Consider the following 20,487-nt stretch of genomic DNA (forward strand, 5'->3'; position numbering starts at 1 on the left):
TAAAAACTATATAAATTATTACTCTTTACTATTCACCAGTATCCAGAGAATTAAGACAGACATAAAACTTTTTTTTTATCTTACTCCACATAAGTTTTTGAGTCCGTTACCGAAATCAGATAGATCTATATTTTAACCAGATTATTGTTTAATATTTTTAAAATTTTCCTTAATTCAATGTTGTACTAATAAATTTAAATTACAAATGTAATAATGATACACTTTTTATTTGAAAGCGATCTCACTGACTATGTCACAAAGCTTACATAAACACGTATCTATTGTAAAATTGATGGGACTCTAGTTCTAACAAAATATACGATTGGTTCACATATACTTTAGAAGTGCGATAAAATACAATATATCATTGATATTCATTTATATAAGATCTATGAGTATATTTTAATATTTTCGCAAGAATTTAATTAATTTTCCGCTGATTAATCGTCATACTAAAACCCCTTAGTTATATCTTTAGACTAAACCATTTTACTTCGACATTAAATCGGTACAAAAAACGCGACTCTAAGCATATTGCGATAACGTTCAATTTTCTCTGGCTCCAAAAGCACCCGTGAACAAGCTATATACTTGATTATACATTTTACTTATCGAACGTTTAAAACAGACTAGAAAACATTTTGCGATCGATACCTACAGGCTACAACCGAATTCCGAAGAGACCAAAACATTTTGCCTCATTATATAAACGTATATAAACGCAAACACAGGCCAGCCAGAATGATTCCTATAACTTGCATACAATTGCATCATTCTTATACGAACTCTTATAATTTACTTGCTGGTTGACCGACCGTTTATATTGACCGCAAATCACAACACTTTAGTCAACCAGTATAACTAGACCTTTACGAACATCATATATTTGTCGTCTAACCTTCACAACGACGAGGTTAGACGGCATTGTAAGTAAAAAGGTGTAGATAGGTTGCCAACATAACGTATCTTCAAAAACGGCACACTAACACGTATAGAGGCCAAAGTCAGGCACAATTCTTGTCTTGAGCGAGACTATTCTGAAGTAAAATGTGGCTTATTATCTACATTTCGCGCCTTTTTACTTATTACATTGGCTATCGGTCACGTATACTGGTTGACGCTTTACAACCCCCCGGGGCAAGTTAGAGGCATCTCTCGAAGTACCCTCCAGGACAAGTGGGACATCCCTCGAAGTACCCTTGGAGCAAGTGGGGCATCCCTCGAAGTACCCCTGGGGGTAAGTTGGGCGATTCCTCTAAGTACCCCCCGGGGCATTCCTCGACGTATCCCCTGGGGGCAAGATGGGCCATTCCTCTAAGTACCCCCCGGGGCATTTCTACCCCCTGGGGCAGGGGGCACGTCACCAGGCTGCGGGGGTCAGCCAGCGGGCCGGCAGTCATTCATCCAGGCTTAAAGGGTTATCTTCCACGAATACTACGTGCGATCTCATGTAGATTAAGAACGCTAGGAGACGGTCCTTCTCGGCTTCGTTGCCTCTGTAGAAATATATACATTTAGACACAAATCACTAAATAATATTGACTTAAAGAGGTAGGTGTAGGTATTTTATATACTTTTTAAATTTCCTATTTTACAAAGTATTGAGTTTGAATAGGACACTATCTATAACTTGATGAATTCTATAATGAGTTATTACCTTTTAAAACACAAAATGAATTTACTAAAATATTCTACACTAACGACTCAAATAATAAAATAAAAATAATAAAAAATACTTACTCAATATCAATTTCTATGGCTAAAACAGTGTGATGCGGTTTTCCTTCTTCATCCATCCATCTGGAAATATAATATGCCTATGATATTTCAAACAGAAAATTAAATAATATAGGCTATGGGAAATGAAAATTCAATTATACACTGGTCATCAAAAAAATCGACCCACCTGCATTTTTACGGAAAATTGCGGTTTTCTCACAAACTAAAGAAAAAATTTGTTTGGAAACTGAACTGATTAATTAAACAAGCATATTTACACGAATATAAACACATAAAATCATTAACATCATAAAAAAAATTGTCAATTTCGAAGAAAGATCAAAATCCTCAATTTTCAGCTTTTTCTTTATTAAATTTCAAATGCAGTTTATTTTGTAATCATGAAACTTATGATCATGTTTCCTTCGAATTTATACTCAGTACTTTCTCTTCTTTCTGGAATGATAGCCTGCGTTCACCATTTTAAAGAAATAATCAAGATTTTGATGGTCTCTTGAGGAATTCGTTATCATTCTTCCCTCATGGCGGTTTTCAGGTCTCCTATTGTTGTAGGGGCTGAATTACGAGCTCTAAGCTTTATTTTTTAATTGTCCCACATGTGCTCTGTAGGTTTCAAATCGAGACTTTTTGCTAACCAGAGTTTAACTCTAATGCGGACCTCTTCTAAATACTGGATCACGATTCGCTCTACGTGCTTCCGAGCATTATCATGCATAGACTCAAAGTTTTTGCAGATACAGCCGGCATATTACACCATATGATAGTCCAAAACCTCGGTAATGTATTGAACAGCATTTAATGAGCATTTTTTTATCGTCAAGCTCCGTGCGTCTTGTCAAAGAAATGCCACTCTAGAACTTTACAGAGCCTCCATCATAATCGACCGTTTCTCTTACCTAGCACTGAACAAATCGTTCATCTGGTCATAGCATGACATAAAGACGTCTATCAGCACCATATAATGTCATTCGCATCTTGTCACTCAAAAGTACTGACTCCCATTGGCCTATAGTCCAGTTTACGTGATTTCGAGTCAATTGAAGTCTGGTTTGTCGATGAGCTGTGGCTGATTGTGGCCCTGTTTCTGGCTTGTGTGGTCTTAGGTTCTACTCCTAAAGTCTTCTTCTATCAGTTCTGTCATTTATACCCACCTCCTTATCTTCACGCAGGCGTCACTAGAGATCTACACCAGACAGATGTCGATTTTGTAGAGTTGATTACATTATCTAGGGGTCGTCCCTTTGAGTTGCCGCCCTATTTCTTGCAGATCAATATTTTCATCGATACTGCCCATTCTCTAGAAACCTTTGGTAAACTCATCGAACTGCAAAACAGCTCAGATTTTACTTTTTAGCCACGGCAAGTTGACATAACCCCTGTTTTAGTAGAGCCACAGTTTGGGCCCCCTCAGCTAGAGTAGTATCCATTATATTGAGACAAAATTTATCAAAACTACAGCATCAATTATTAAACTTAACGTTATGAACAAGAGATCCCAAAAAAATCATTTTTGAACTGGGAACACGGGCATAATTTGTCCCGCCGTAAACCGTCAAATCAACACTGTACAGTATTTCTGTATAAAAATTTGTTAAGAATCTTTAAGTGCAGTAAAATTTTCGACAAACATAATGATTAGCATGTTATCAGGCCCTTACAAGAAAATACAACAATCTAAGACGACTTATTTGTGAAATAATCGATAAATAGCAAACATAGTGTAGGTGGGTCGATTTTTTTGATGACCAGTGTAGTATGTAAAAAATAAAAATTTATCTAAATAAATCAATCAATCATGTCATCTATTCTGAACCCCTTATAAAAGTAACGTAACATTCAAAAAACACAAGCAATATCCTGTTAAGTATAAATTTACATTTAACGCGATGTATGTACAGTGCACACTACTCACATGTCAGCGAGTGCGGTGGAGAGCGCAGAGGCGAGTGCACGTGGTCGCCGTAGCACCCCACCCCCCAACCCCCCCATCCCCACGCCCCCGACCCCCGCAGCCCCCATTACCGCCCCCCGGGCACCCTGTGCAGCTCCGAGGGTAGAACGTGCCACGTGCCAGAAGCCACGACGGGCTGCACCCACGCCGTCTATGCGCTCGATTCGGACCCACCCTGTATACACCCGACAAAAATTTTATTTTATTTGTATAAAAGAACAACGTAAAGGTGAACATTTGTGTATGTGTACATTTTTTAAACGACAGTCTGAGACCTAGAATATGTACTTGTTTCCGAAACCTAATAGACTACTTAAAAGAATGGATAATTGTAATTTAAATGTGATGGCAAAAAACTGTCCAGCATGTCAAAGAGGTGTTTTTTGTGTGTGTGGGTGCTTCATCAATGTATGATGTCTTTATTTTATTACTGCTAATTGATGTTAAACTTTGATCTTAATATAGGATCCTCTAAAATAAATATGGTCTACTTCTATTACGCATAACATTATACTTTTGTTTCAACTTTATACTTTTGTATAAAGTAAAGTGTTTTGTACTACATTATACTTTTGTTTGACGACGCGGTTGGCGCAGTGGTAAAGTAACTGCATACTGAGCCGACGGTCCCGGGTTCGATCCCCGGTCACGGCAAATATTTGTGTGATGAACTCAATTATTTGTTCTTTGGTCTGGGTGTTATCTATATATGTATTTATTAAATATTATATTTATCGTCGCCTTATACCCACAACACAAGCCTTAATTGAGCTTACTGTGGGACTAGGTCGATTTGTGTAATAATGTCCCATAATATTTATTTATTTATTTATTTATAACTTTCAAGATTAGCCTACATATACATCATTAGATAGAAACAAACTCACCAGCGAACGGTGGCCCAGCGTCCGGTGCACAGTTTGCGCAGTAACACTTGACCTCCCCCCACGAGACCGCCCTCCTCAACTCCGGGTACGGCAACACCAGGAAGCTCCAGTACTTCAGCACGAGGTGCAGGTGCTCACAACCCTCGCCCGATGCCTCCCACTCCGCTTCCAAACTACCCTCACTCTCTTGGTCGAGGAGAATACGATTCAAGTAATTCAAGTTTTCAACGGAAAGTGGCTCCGAGTCGTCACGACGCGTCGATTCGTCCAACGAAGACGACTGTTCTTCCGTCAAATCGGGCAAATTCCCAGTTTCTAACGTTAAAGCATCCATTATCTCGTTATCTAGATCCAACTCGCTCGCTTCGGGGTATCTGTCGTTGTGCTGTATGTTTGTGTCGCAGAATCTGTCTTCACTTCGTTGAGGAAAAGCACGGCGCATGTCGATAAGATCGTATTCGTTAGCTGTGAAGTTGTGCGTGGAGTGGCTTTTTTGAACGCATCTGTATTCCCAGTCCCTGTTATCACCTGTGGGTAGAATGAGGCTCTGGTGCATGACTCTTTGCCCTGTTTCCTTTCTGACCTCGTTGTCTGGTAGATCCAGGTCGAAACTGGAGCCAGGCTGTGGGGATTCGAAATCTTCTATCAAATTGTTCTGGCTGTGTGCACGATTTCGTCTTTGGAATCTCATTTCGGTGTTGTCTTGTTCGAGCTCCAGTTCGGCTAAGGTCTCTTCTCTTCTATTTTCAGCGATTATTGGCAAGTCGAGTGATGTTCCACTGGTGATCGAGTACGGATGCAGGAGAACGGACACCTGATAAACAAGTGCAAAAATGTTAATAAAGTATGAGTTAAAAATATATAATATATAATACTAGATTTCCGCCCGCGGCTTCGCCCGCGTTTGCAAAGGAAAACCCGCATAGTTCCCGTTCCCGTGGGATTTCCGGGATAAAAATTATCCTATGTGTTAATCCAAGTTACCCTTGTTATATATGTGTGCTAAATTTCATTGTAATCGGTTCAGTAGTTTTTACGTGAAAGAGTAACAAACATCCATACATCCATACATCCTTACAAACTTTCGCCTTTATAATATACTAGCAATGCCCTGCGGTTTCACCCGCATAGATAGCGATATCGTTACAGTGAAAAGCCTACTATAGGTCGGACTATAGGTTTAATTTTTAATCACATGAAAATCACCGTGGGTTATGTCGGATTCCTACCAACCAAAACCCCACTGAGTTCCGTCAAGACGCATATTGGTAGAATTCCTCCGTGACCCCCGCACTACGGCCTGCTCGAACAGTATACCTACTATTTTCTGTAGATTGACACTTTTAAAAATTCGTTATATCTTTTGAATGGAATATCCAATTCTTTTCATTTAAAAAGTATTTTGCTGGTATTGAAACAGTCTATAATTAAACATCATTTAATGGGATAAGGATTAATATATGTATGTGTATGGATAACATGGTTTGATTACTGTCGGCACTTCTATTTACTTTGAAAACGTAAAAAAGTTGTTGTAGTAACATAACTACTGAAGATGGACATATGGTATCGCGGACTTTCTTGTAGATATTGATCCATTCTATAATACCGTAGAACATTTTTTTGTTCTATCTTCAATAGATTCCGCAGCGCACGCGATGACAGAAGTTTTATTGAGGATTTTTTTACACCTTGGGTTACATTATTGCATTTTTGGTAAGGATCTCTAATTTTTTTGAAAATGCAATATAGCCTATGTTGCTCAGTAAAGATGCAGCTTTCTAATGGTGAAAGAATTTTTGAAATCGGTCCAGTAGTTTTTGCGTGAAAACCATACATACATACATACATACATACTTACAAACTTTTCCTCTTTATAATATTAGTATAGATGACAAAATGTTGAGTGTTTATTTATTTACTAGCTCTTCACCCGCGGCATCGCCCGCGCAGAAGAAAGAAAAACCCGCATAGTTCCCGTTCACGTGGGATTTCCGGGATAAAATCTATCCTATGTCCTTTATCGAGTATCAAAATATCTCCATACCAAATTTCATGCAAATTGGTTCAGTAGTTTAGGCGTGATTGAGTAACAGACAGACAGACAGAGTTACTTTCGCATTTATAATATTAGTATGGATTGCATCATACACAGTACAATTCAATGACATTACATCTACTACACGATCTTGATAACAATCAATAATATAACAATCAATTAGTACACGAACCTGACACACTTTCCCATACAAGTCCACGAGCGGGTACACATGGCTGTGCAGCCGGGACACAGAGCCGATGACGCCGAGCACACGCCCGTCCAGGTCTACCACCAGGTCGCTGTTGAAGCGGAAGTGCAGCGTCAGCACCGAGTGCTCGTTCACCTCCTCTAACTCTAACGCCATTGGTGTTCGCAGCTGGAAAAAGATTATTATAATTTAGCTAAAAGGGTTTGGTCAAGAATATTATAATTTAGCTAATAGGGTTTGGTCAAGAATATTATAATTTAGCTAATAGGTATGGCATGGTCATTTTAGAATTATTTTTCAAGGGGGGCAGGTGGGCCTGATTTAAGTGTTTATGGGTACACTTGTAATACTGGTTGTGTTACAGATGCTTTGCGACTTTTAAGGGCAAATGAGGTATTTTCTTGAAAGCCGCAATGTGTAGTTGTAAAGTATCTTGTCAATAGGATTTTAAAAGGAAATTAAAGGTAGGATGGAAAAGTAAGGATGTAGGTTTTGTACTTGTACAGCACAAATATCAGGTCAACTAACAGGATTTTATAGGTTTTGCACTTGTCAACTACCTATTTTTGCTACTCACTCTTTAATCAAATTATACACTTTAGTGTAAGCGACGCTTTTAAGCCACATTAGGACCAATTCCACCCAGATACTCACATAAGTGCCATCGTAAATCAGTTCGCTATTGAGCACCCAGGCCGCAGGGTCGAGCCGCATGGCGCACGGCGGCACGTTCTCCGCCGGCAGTATCGCCACCGCGCCGATCGCCACGCTGCCCACCCACTCGTCGTCCACTTTGTCCACGCGGAACTGTAACCGTGCAATGTAACACTTGACACTGGGCAATCTTGTAACACTTGACACTAGGCACTCTTAACACTTGGCACTAGAAATTCTTTACATACAGTAGCAATGACCGCCCCGTCACAGTTGCCATGCAAAATACAAATTGCGCAGCGAGTTCGATACAAATACACAATGCATGAACATTTATCACATTTCGCAGTGTACTTATGTTTACTTTCTCATCATCATCGTTACGTGTTCCCACTGCAGGTACAGGGACCGAGGATCAGGCTATAATCCACCACGCTGACCAAGTTGGCAGATTTCTGAAGACGTCGAACTTTCGATTCTTCGACATGCCGGTTTCCTCATAATATTTGTTTACCTTTTTGAGTGCCAGTATAAAAGTTTTTTAATATTTTCTCTATATTTGAATAGTGCTAGTGTGTGTAGCTTAAACAGACAAAACAGCGTAAACTTTTAGACAGACTATTTTGATGTAAACTAAATGCCTACTCTCTTTTAATACTTAAGTACTCTTAAAACTATACACAGTGACACACTAAAAACTAGATAAATTTATCCATTACTCATTATGGTACGTGCAGATAGGTAAAAAAACGATAGTTTATTCTATTTTACATATTTTCCATACATATAAATAATAAAACGTCTATTTATTATCCCGCGTCTATTTATTTATATTTATAACAGAAGCTAATTTTTAGTATGACAATATGTTAAAGTTACCACAGAAATAAGTTACATCGAAGTTGAACCACTGGCAAGTGAGGGTCAACTGAAGTATCTATTTCGCGGTAAACTAAAAAATCATAAGGGGTAAAGTTATTTATTTTTAAGTTAACTGTTAATCTTTTAAATTCATAATTCAAACTGTTTTTTTTTTGCTGAATTTACATATTACATATCTGGATAGTAACTTACATATTCTGCTCGTAAGTTGAGCGTGCAAATATTTTATCGTCAATAAAGTTGTTAGTAGTTAACATTGTAACTTATTACGTGGTACAATCTTCGATCATAAATATTAACTAGATACACAATCAAAGTCAAAAAACGTCCACAAGTTTTGTGTTCAAAATATACTTGTTGAACATTTGTAAAATCCTCGTCCTATATATGGACCCTAATTTTGTCTTGGCGACCATCTTGGATTGAAATGTGGTAAAGTATATTCATATATGTAATGTTTTTTGGTATTATTTGTTAAAATAATGTGTGCGTTTATTGCTTTGGCGACACTAGTATTTCCTAGAAACTACGCAACTTGACCAATCTCCTTATATTTAGATATCTATGATTTGGAGTCATAACACCAGAAAGAGTAGCATAGTGCTCTTGTGAATATCTCGAAAACCGAGGTACTTTTACCGAACATAAAATACATTATCTGAACCGCTAGAACGTTCTCTATAGTTTGATTCCATTCATCTCATGTAAAAGCCTAAATCGTATGTTTTTTTCTATTTATTAATTCGGACCAATAAGTTTGAATTTATAAAAAATGCTGTGGGTCCGTGATAGCATCTTTAAACAATGCTAATAAAGTTGATTTTGCATTTCTTTGGTTTCTTTGAAATTTGTTTTTCTATAACTTTGACAATCACACTCGGATTGTGTATCTAGTTAATGTTATACATTTCACAAAATAAAAGGTCTGTTTTGACAATATTTTTTACCGATCGAAATGTACTGTCCTTAAACTATTAATAATGAGCTAGGGAAACCTAAAAAAGGAGGCCAAGATATTTTTTAAGACCGACTTACGATTTTTGCTCATCATTAGATGTAAATGATTGACAGATGTACACTTTGTCTCGATTTTATGAGATTGAGTGAATGTAATCGTATCAAAAATATCAAATAAAAGAAAATTTACCTTTCGCAACCTTTTATCATTTCAAAATAACTACAATGTCAATATTTAAGATTAATTATCTAAACAGAACTGTTATCAAATGCACTTTACAATAAATATTCGAATCGATCAAATACTCATACAAACTTGAATCGATTTATCTTGAGTATCGAGTTGAATGTTTACATCACTAATCATGTCTCGAAGACAAATGTCAGGGTCTTTTATTTTGTGATAAGTACAATGATCGAATGTAACATTTATACAAAATAAAACTATAATTCAACTCACGGTTTCGACTCACGGGGGTGGCCAGGGTGATGTCTCCGTAGATACATCATTGTTCCCACATAAAACAACGTGTGAGGAAAAAGTTGGAAAAGTGTCCGTCTGTCTGTCTGTATTTGTGTGTCACAAAAATGTTTATTAAGGCCTGTGTGAGTTGTTAAGGTTTTAGTTACTCAATGCCGTGACGTGTGAGTTATATGGATTTTGACAATCATTTGACTCAGATTCTACAATGCCGTCGTTTTCATGCTTCAAAACTTGTATTCTAATCCTACTTCTTTGTGTAAACGATATGCTATAAGTGTACGTGTATACATATGTACTTATATTGTACCTATGTATGTTGTAGTATGTTGGAACAATGGTTTTGGGTTACACACAAGAACTCAACAATTGGTTTCCAACCAAATGTTAAATTCACATGATATATAAGTACATTCGCAGAATCGCCTCGCATATTATACATTCGCATTGCTAATAATGACCGCCTCCTTGGTACAGTGGTTGACGCGTGAGCGTAGGTCCTGGGTTCGATTCCCGGTGGAGACGAAGAAAAAAAAAATGTCTCGGTCTGGTAGGACACAGAAGGCTGATCACCTACTTGTCCCTAAAGAAAATCGATCAGTGAAGCAGATGTATGCATAATCCATCTGCCCCTTACCCCACTACAGGTATACGGGACTTCACTTTTATTGCTAATAATTCATTCGCATTGCTAATTATTCATTCGCATCGCTAATTATTCATTCGCATTGCTAATTATTCATTCGCAGTGCTTTGTATACATTCGCATTGCTTAGACATCATACGTTCGCACTGCTTTCATATTATATTTACAGTGGATCTTTCACTTTCCGCCGTCTGTGTGTCTGTATGTTTAGAACTTTAAAACGCAACGCAACAGATTTCGTGTGGTTTTTTGAAGTGAAACTTCTTTATCGGGGTTGGACAAAAATTTAGTGTAACATTTTTGCGTTACGCCGTACGCGTGACATTTTTGCGTTACGCCATACTCGTGACATTTTTAAGGTCATAAAGAAGTTTCACTTCTTACGTGTGTACTCTAGTACACGCATACATTTTTTTTAATATATAGAGTGGGTCAATAGGAAAGTTTAAGTATACAATTTACTATGTTTTAGACAAAGCGGGCAAAGTCGGAGGGGATAAGCTCCACGGGCAACGCAAGCGGCCCGCACGATGCATTGTTCGAACAGTGCTGATTCTAAATGATATGATACATCTAACAAACCACGATAGGCCGATAGATCAAATAAAAATGTATGCGTGTACTAGAGTACACACGTAAGAAGTGAAACTTCTTTATGACCTTAAAAATGTCACGAGTATGGCGTAACGCAAAAATGTCACGCGTACGGCGTAACGCAAAAATGTTACACTTAATTTTTGTCAACCCCGATAAAGAAGTTTTCACTTCAAAAATACGTATATTGTAACGGGTAAATAAGAAAGAAAAGATACAGCGCTCAGCAATTCAATCTGAAAATTGCAACTTACTCTAAAGCTGTGTCCCCTTCTCAGGGGCTGGCTGACTATCGCGATCGCATCTTGATACCCCGAAGTGCGTACAGCTACCGTATCTATGGAAAAAAAAGAAATTAGCACGCTTATTCCATTTCAACTTTATACATAAATCCATCCTTATCCTTACTAATAACATAAACTCGAAAGTATGTTTGTTTGTTTGTCATTCCCTCGGAACGATTTCATGATATAATTTCAAAAACTGTTATTTAAGCCGCAAGTTTTCTACATTAACAGTCGTCACTGAAAACCAGTGTTACAGAAACATTCTCTGTAACTTTTGCTGACATGGGGACCTTTTTGGCATCATCATAATTTTAAATTAACTATACTGGCAATGTCCTGTGTGGAAGGCGTCGGTCGCCTCTAGCACAGGTTTACCTAGTTGAGGCGATCGTCGAGATTAAATTTAGGTCGCATATGTACTGAATAAACGATTTTTATTTAAACGATTTATTTAACTTGTAATTTCATTTTTGTATTTCTTTTTTTTTTGTTTTCACTTTTACTGTATTTTTTTTTTATGCCAAATACTTAAATTAATATGAATTGTCTGGAGATAGGAGGCTAAGCTTAACTTTCTACCGCGGGGAAATAAATTCCAACGGGTACAGGTGACGCCAATCTCTATAGCTGCTCGGATATTAGCTGCCAGTCACAAGGTGCGCAGGTAAGTCAAGTAGCCTGCTCTTTTGCGTTCCACTGACACGTGAATTTGCGATCCGCACAATATTAACAGCCGGTATAAAGTTTAGAGTCAAGTGTACTTGGGCAACATCTAGTACAGTTTCAAACTCAAACTCAAACATTTATTTATTCAATTAGACTTCTTCGAGAAGCACTTTTGAAACGTCAATACATATTTTTAACATTTACCACCAATTCGGAAAGCAGTATCTATGGAGAAGAACCGGCAAGAAACTCCATAGTTGCTCTTTTAAATCATTTCAGTATTACAATTTAATTAAAAAAAAAATGGTACTGTATATTATCATATCATATGCCAAAGAACTGTCCTGTGGCATATTATCATAATATGCCAAAGAACTGTCCTGTGGTTTTTACGCGACAACCCTCCATGGGTTTTTATCTTCCATATATTCCTTAATGCTGTAATAGGCTCTCTGAACTAATACGTTTTTTACATAATTTTTAAATTTAGCACTACTAAACTCTTTAATACTATGAGGAATTCTGTTGTAAAAAAGTATACCTTGGCCCATAAATGAATTTTTAACTTTAGCTAACCGGTAAAATGGCATCTCATATCTCCTACTCTTGTGTGTAAGTCTGCGTTTTCGTGTACATATAAAATATTATTAAATATATACTGTGATGGTACAGTGAGGATACCAGTATTCTTAAAGAGATCTCTTAGTGAGTCCCTAGCACGTAAATTATATATAGAGAGAGTTTCTCACCGGAGCTGCAGAGGCGTATATTATTGCCGTGCACATAGTGGAAGGTATACGGCAACGGTGACCGCCGTCGCCTCTCAACCGGCAGCACGCTTGCCGCGGACACGCTGCCGTCCGTCTCGCTAGAGCTCCAAGCGCCCTCTACTTCCACCTCGGTGGTCGGCTTTATGTACAGCGACATGTCGTTCGGTACTGCCGATGTATACATTATTTGTAATGACAATAGGACGTACCAACTACCTACATTATTGGAATTTATTTATTTTCAATAAAATCAAATCAAATTTTATTTATTAAACATACATACATACAATTACAATTACAATTTATTACAATATACAATTAATATTCATGTAAAAGTATATAAATATAAAAAGGCTACTAAAACAATTTATACAAGCCAATGTTTCCCTAGCTAGGTTACTGGGCAACCTGTGTTTAGGAGAAACAGCTTGCCTCTAAAATAAATTCACAATGTTTGTAAAAAAATTGTGAAAAATGTTGGATAAATATTGAAATTTGGATTTTTTTTTTGAGTGGTTATGAAAATTATCTGTAGTATAAGGAAAATTGTATGAACAACAGTCTAATCTAGTTGAGAAATACGATTAAGGGCTGATTTTTCAATCCTTGGTTAAAACTTATTCGTCGAATAATGTATAAAACTACCATTTTAAAAACGTATTCTAATTGCCCGTATTTGACAGTTTACGTGACATTTTAATATTATCGTGTAATACTTTATTGGACGAATAAATTTTATCCAAGCATTGAAAAATCGGCCCTTAACATATTATCCATAAGATACTGCTTTGACTCTTCACATTCGAGTTGTTATTTGATATGTGAAAGAATATGTTTATCTCTTTTCTGTTTATGTTCAAACGATCGTTTGAAAGTATATTAACCAATTAATTAAGTACAACGTGATCTAAAAAAAGTATTTTGTCTTGACTTAAACAACTATCTCAGGAAACTGTCAAAGAATTTGATCATTATTATTGATCATCATCATCATCATAATCATCATTATTGTGAATAAAAATCTATTTTGAATATAATAATATATTCTTCAACTTACTTGTCTGTGGCAACACCACCACGTTGTCCCTCCTTACGGATTGTATCTTGTAGACGCAACCATACAGCTCCATGACTACGTAGACTTTCTATAAATAATAATTCAACTTCAGTTATTAGTACAAAATAGGAGGCGAGCCTCGCAATTCTGTCTGTCTGTCAGTCGGTCCACACTCACATCCAGACCCGTGCGAAGGCCGCTGCGGCTCGCAGTTGCAGTAGAGCAATGATATTTTATGTATAGATACGTTATATACTCACAATATATCCAAAAAAAATGCTTCATATGCAGTGTCAGGCACACACAAATACAATTTTCATTTTACTTAATTTATTACATTGACAGACTGTATAAGAGAGATGGCTCTAATAAAATGATATAAATAAAAAAGACAAAGATAGTTTGTCACTTCCGCGCAGGTGTAAGCAAAAGTCATAAGAATTCGCCAATTAAATATAAATAAACAAATAGTTGCCATGGTAATTGGCATAGACTAACGACACAGAAGGTTCAATGTTATAGAATATAGATGTTAGGTTTCCTGCACAAGTAAATAAATGTGACAATTTCATTTACTATTTTATGATTATTATGATGTCGTATTACAATGAAAAAAAAAATTTTTTTTGGAGATATAACTGTATTAAGTATTTATTACTAGCTGTGGTGTTCGTTTTCGGTCATCATCATTTGACCCGATAAACACCCACTGCTGAGCATACTGCATAATCCTCCTTATAGAACTCCATAAGGACCGATCTTACGCTATTCGTTTCAAGGCAGTTCCCGAAACCCGTACAAGGTCATCACTCCAACTTCTAGGATAATTATAATAATGGTGGTGCCTAGATGAAAAAAAGGATGAAATAAAAGAAAGGATGAAGTAATAAGCCTTTTTTATCTTAAACACAAATAAAATTTATGTTCAATAGCTATTTACAGAAAAGCAAATAGCATTTTTCGTCAGTAGCGATAATCTTTTCTTTAATGTTTACGTATATTCAACATCATTTTATTTTTATATTTAATCATTTTATTATTGCATACAAACATTTTTGCCATCACGATTTCATTGTATATAATAAATAGCTATATTTGTTAATTATATGCACTGGATGTAAACTGTGGATTTAAATATAAAAATAATCAAGTATTTACCAAAATCGAAATTAATAAAATAACCGTTCTATTTTCAATAATCGTATCTACATGATAATCTTTGAACACAGTGTACGCTAGCTTTGTCACACTAGTGATTGAAGCAATGTTTTATCCCTTTCATTATTTCAATACACGTGTCAAGCAAGTGTCATTCATAAAGAATTGTAAATTGTTATTTTTACTCTTAAACTGTAATAATTTAATATATTTTGCTGTGATAATATGATATTCCTTTATCTTTTATTTTTTTGCACGAATACGTGCACTTTCTGAACACACAGGAAGGCATTTTCGACAACTTTAATGTACCTATCGGCATATACGCTCACTGGGACCGGTGACAATCTGACTGATTGCATTGGTCCCAAATAGGACCAATTCACGGAATCAGTTTTGGTGCGTTGATGACGTATCTACCTCTTGTTTCTATATTTAATATCATTGCAGTAGAGCACGACGCACAACTCTGAAGTTTTCTTTTTTCATTTCTAATCAAACTCGGTCGTCACCGCAATCACTCGGAGGACGGTGATACCGCGCGCCAGTCAAGCTCGCAGCACCCGCATTTTTCTTTCAGTCAGTAAGTCAGCCAGTCAGCCAGCCAGTCAGTCAGTCAGTCAGTCATTATTTACTTCGGATCTTCGGACCATTGAGGCTCGCAGTTACAGTAGACCATGACGCGCCCATCTGAAGTCTTCTTTCTTCATCTCAACCACTCTTACTCGGTCACCGAAGCCGTCGGGGCCGCAGTCACTCGAAGAACGTAGAACGGTGATGACGCGCGCAGGTCGAGTTCGCAGCTGCCCGCTTATCTTCTTGCAGTCAGTAAGTCAGTCAGCCAGTCAGACAGTCAGACAGTCAGTCAGCACTTACATCGGGCACCCGCTCGAACGCCGTGTCCATCGGCTCGCAGTTGTAGTATACAACGACACGTCCGTCCGAGGTCTTCTTGAGGCCGACTCGGTCGCCGGGCCGCAGCCACTCGAAGGAGGGTGAAACTGCGCGCCACTCGTGCTCCCGGCTTCCCGGCTTTGTGTACTTCATGTACCTACCTAGTGTGCGACAATAAATAATATACCGTTTAATGCTTATGTAAACCATGAGCACACATGCAAACCATGAGCAACAGGAGCCTTAACTCTTAAGAGGTCCTTAAAAAAAGATTAATAAGAACAATTCAACATAAATTTAATAATAATCTAAAAAATAAATAAGAAATAAAACTATTAATTTTTTCATTGTATAAAACAACTAATATTAAGAACACTCGAAATGTAAAACATATTTTATTAAGGAAATAAAAGGCTTTTTTTTTATTTTATTTTTATTTATAAACCATGAGCACACCATAATCTTGCCACAGAATTAAAAATTCTTTAGCAAGATTCAAAGATACCAAAATCGTCGCCATACTCCATGACGTGACGGTATTGTCATAGCGCTTTATTCATATTTTACTCACAAGTCACAACGCACCTAAAGAAGTTTCACTTCAAAATTGTCACCAGTAATGGCAACAGTTTATGTGTAAGTGAATTCAGGGATGTTTCGTGAGCTAAATTTATCTATTCATCGCTGTGTTTAACATTTAAGATCGGCAAACAAGTTGGAAATATATGCAGAATTATATTTTGTGCTATTTGAATAGAAACAAATCTCCTTTATTCTAATGTATCAATAATGAATCATTATTTTCCTCGGTTAATTGGTCATGTAAATTGAAAATTTGTAGGGAGCAAAAAGCTGGCTCATTCGTGAAGTTAGCCGCGCTTGCTACTATAATATTATATGATTGCGCGACGTTCATCTTTATGAAAATGCCGATTGTGAAATAATGTAGAAAGACGATTATTATTGTTAGTTTTATTTTTTATTTGGTTGTATTATTAATAAATAACTAGTTTGGAAGTAATTCAATGGCTTTCTTGTGAAACTATATGTCTACGTGTTTGTTTTAGTTACATGTTGTTTTTCTTTTTTATTTATGAGTGTTACATTAATTTTTTTTTCTTTCTTCCCATGTCTCCGCGGCTTAGAAATACGATACTTTAGTCCTTCTTAGAGCGTATACGCACTATGCGGGTAGCCGCATTGCGGGTAGCCGTCCGGCTGACCGCAAGCACAATTATGTACGTAATATTCATTTCTATGCGCACTGCGATGCGGCTACCGCAGACCGCACAGTGCGCATAGAAATGAATATTACGTACATAATTGTGCTTGCGGTCAGCCGGACGGCTACCCGCAATGCGGCTACCCGCATAGTGCGTATACGCTCTTAGTTTGTAAACACTTACCATCAACGTAGGCCGTGTAATGTGGCAAATAGATGATCGACGGCGGCAGACACCTATTGACGTGCGCGTTCAGTATGTTGATATCCGTCACACCCATACGGAACCCGCCCGCGTACGAGTCTTGGCAGTGCGTTATTTTTATCTGTGAAATTGTTGAATAAAATAAAATAAGATACATTTTTATAATAAAAAATAGATAATAAGATATATTTTTTATATTTGGCTAAGAGAAAGGGCGAAATAGTAGGATAAAAATAATAATATAAAAGGTAATAAAACGAATCAGTTGTATTAGAATAGATATTATATATTATTTATTTTACTATGGCCCACTTTCTTCGTAGTACAAAGTTTAATTAATAGATGGCGTTAACATAAACCAATGTTATTTTCACATAAAAACATATTTTATTTAAATTATAAATGGAAGGATTATATACAGGCCCATGTTGAAAAAGTTATGGATCATTTGAACCACAGGTCAGGTGACCTATCTAGAACGATATAAGAGCATAACATAATAAGATTCAGCACTATGCCGTCACTTGTAAGCTGTCCAACTGAGTGCAGATGAGAATTCAAAAGTACTGGTAGAGATTTTTTCCCCTTGCCTCCAGAATTTTTGTACGGCGTTGCGGAATAATGGATTAAAAGCAGTATTGAAATAGTATGACACAAATGCCGTACGATAATTCTTCCATTTACAATATCACAAAATTCTCCATAGATTTTGAGATATTTGATGCAATGCCAAATATCCCTAGTCTTTGTGTGTATATTATATGGGTTACCTCGAATATCTCCCCGACGACCAAATGATTAGCGCTGAAGACCAACGCGCCGGTGGGGTCCATAGTTAGCCGCCGCGCTATCGAGTACTCGTGCGAAACGCGTATATTGTCGCCGTAGTACTCTGAGAAACTCCTGTATACACAAACATTATTATATAATGTTCATTTTAAAAATAAACTTCATTTTTCCTATATCCAAAGTTTTGCAAAATAAACTTAAGTATTCACAATCTAACTATCTAATAAAATAATTTAACTAATCATAATAATTGATTAAAACAAAATTATTTTTATTTTTTTCGTGTAATCTATAAAAAAAAGCTTGAATTGAAATCGCTATTATATAACTGGCAATACATACCAGTATGGAGGCGGCGGTGTTGCCAGCATCCTCGGAAGGCCCATAAACGGATTATCAGCAAGTGGACAGCCGTTGTAGTTGAACGTTCTCTCTTCGTTTTGCAGGATTGTCACCTAAAACACATTTATATTAGCTTAGTTATTTTATATCTAAAACGAAAAAATATAATCATTGTTACCAGCTATATCTAACGGTGCATTTACATCAAACGAGCGAATGCTCATTCTAACCCCAATATGTCAAATTATTTTAGTCTAAACAGGCGTAGAGCATTTTCGTTGTTCTTACTGCGTTCGAAAAGATTATATGCAATGTTCTAATACTGAAAAACACTGATTACGAGTTAAAGTTTACACTAAGAGCGTATACGCACTATGCGGGTAGCCGTCCGGCTGACCGCAAGCACAATTATGTACGTAATATTCATTTCTATGCGCACTGTGCGGTCTGCGGTAGCCGCATCGCAGTGCGCATAGAAATGAATATTACGTACATAATTGTGCTTGCGGTCAGCCGGACGGCTACCCGCAATGCGGCTACCCGCATAGTGCGTATACGCTCTAAGAGATCACGAAAGAATGCTCTTGCTCTAGCTCTATGTTCGTTTCATGTAAATGCACTGTAATACTACTATGACACACATATGAAAATACTATTTTTACCTGCGTACACTGTCCATATAGATCGACGACAGCGTAAATATTCAAATTGGGGACGAACCACGCCTTCCCCATGTCCATGCCGTCCAAATAGTAATGGATGCTTCTGTCCGCGTGCCACATCATGCCTGGATAAGAATAAAGAAATATTGATTATTGGAAAGATAATAAACAAGAAAATTGAAGAAATTTTTATGTGAATATAATTAATTTTATGTAACATCTCTGTATTTATTTAAATGTATAACGTTATGCCTCGATAACATGTTACCGTCTTCTTTTTCTTTATGTTTCACTTACAGTTATCGACAACACGTTGGCAGAGGAACTAGTGTTCATTTCAGCGACAATGTTTATAATTTCATGAAATATGCAGTCAGGTTCATAATTTATGTTGCCTAGTGGAAACACAGCTTAAATTTGATATTTTTAGTTTTATGGCATTCAAATGCTTTATAAATATACATTTATAAAGAATAGAAAAAATTCGATCAAGAGACGGGATTCGAACCTGCATTCATCCGCGGTGTGTCCCTTAGACACATAAAACTGAAAGAATAGAATAGATTCGATCGCTCTGGCGGGATCAAGGGTGGCAGATTGGTCAGGCGTCGGCCCCGGATTGGCGTGAAAGGATGCGGGTTCGAGTCCCGCCTCGTGATCGAACATTTTCTATTCTTTATAAATTTATAACACGGCTTAAATCCACCCAATGTTTGCAGCCACTCGGTGTGTACATGCCCGCAGACCCCAATGCCCACCTGTCCACTGTCTGTCTGTCTGTCAGTCCGCAGCCACTCACCCACGCGGCTGCCCACGGTGAGCGTGTCGAGGTCCAGCGCGTACCCGCTGCGCACGCACTCGCCGTCCTTCATCATGGCGGAGCCGCTCAGTATGTAAGTATCATAGATGAGGTCTGTTGCCGTGCCTGCTAGCACACAGTCCTCGAGATCGTCAGGTCGGATCGCTGTCACACCTGTAAATGTAAATGTTATATTTAGTTTTAGGGGTTGTAAAATTTAATATTCCCTAACCTACACTACACTATATGCTTTAGGGCCGATTTTTCAATGCTTGGTTAAAACTTATCCGTCCAATAAAGTATTACACGATAATATTAAAATGTCACGTAAACTGTAAAATACGGGCAATTAGAATACGTTTTTAAAATGGTAGTTTTATGCATTATTCGACGAATAAGTTTTAACCAAGGATTGAAAAATCAGCCCTTAGTTGAGGTCCTTTGACTTTCAAAGCTCAACACTGGGGCCATATTATTACCACTTATTTCCAGACAGACTACGCCGTGAATTGAACTGACTGGCAAATTCATATTATGATCGCAATAACCGTCCATGGTTAATATTATGGTATTATATGAATATGCCAGTCAGTTC

The 20,487-nt window shown here is 37.2% G+C and overlaps 1 protein-coding gene across 2 annotated transcripts in view; it reads right to left on the reverse strand.

Annotated features, from left to right (window-relative positions):
* Nucleotides 1-311: 311 nt before the first annotated feature.
* Neurl4 (neuralized E3 ubiquitin protein ligase 4) overlaps nt 312-20,487 on the reverse strand; it is a 38,922-nt gene continuing 18,746 nt past the window's right edge. For both annotated transcript variants that reach the window (XM_089694386.1, XM_089694459.1), the window contains exons 17-31: nt 19,893-20,066; nt 19,094-19,218; nt 18,432-18,544; nt 18,071-18,203; nt 17,280-17,421; nt 15,856-16,034; nt 13,822-13,909; nt 12,744-12,932; nt 11,296-11,378; nt 7,482-7,634; nt 6,810-6,995; nt 4,579-5,392; nt 3,653-3,866; nt 1,741-1,800; nt 312-1,496 (exon numbers count right to left, since the gene is read on the reverse strand). In XM_089694386.1, coding sequence (XP_089550512.1) covers nt 1,397-1,496; nt 1,741-1,800; nt 3,653-3,866; nt 4,579-5,392; nt 6,810-6,995; nt 7,482-7,634; nt 11,296-11,378; nt 12,744-12,932; nt 13,822-13,909; nt 15,856-16,034; nt 17,280-17,421; nt 18,071-18,203; nt 18,432-18,544; nt 19,094-19,218; nt 19,893-20,066 — 2,753 coding nt within the window. In that variant the 3' untranslated portion in view covers nt 312-1,396. The remainder of the gene's footprint in view (nt 1,497-1,740; nt 1,801-3,652; nt 3,867-4,578; nt 5,393-6,809; nt 6,996-7,481; nt 7,635-11,295; nt 11,379-12,743; nt 12,933-13,821; nt 13,910-15,855; nt 16,035-17,279; nt 17,422-18,070; nt 18,204-18,431; nt 18,545-19,093; nt 19,219-19,892; nt 20,067-20,487) is intronic.

The sequence above is a fragment of the Colias philodice genome, chromosome 1 (assembly GCF_061535455.1).
Source record: "Colias philodice isolate Cphi_HAF_F1 chromosome 1, ilColPhil1 Martin Lab GWU primary, whole genome shotgun sequence".
Classification (NCBI taxonomy): domain Eukaryota; kingdom Metazoa; phylum Arthropoda; class Insecta; order Lepidoptera; family Pieridae; genus Colias; species Colias philodice.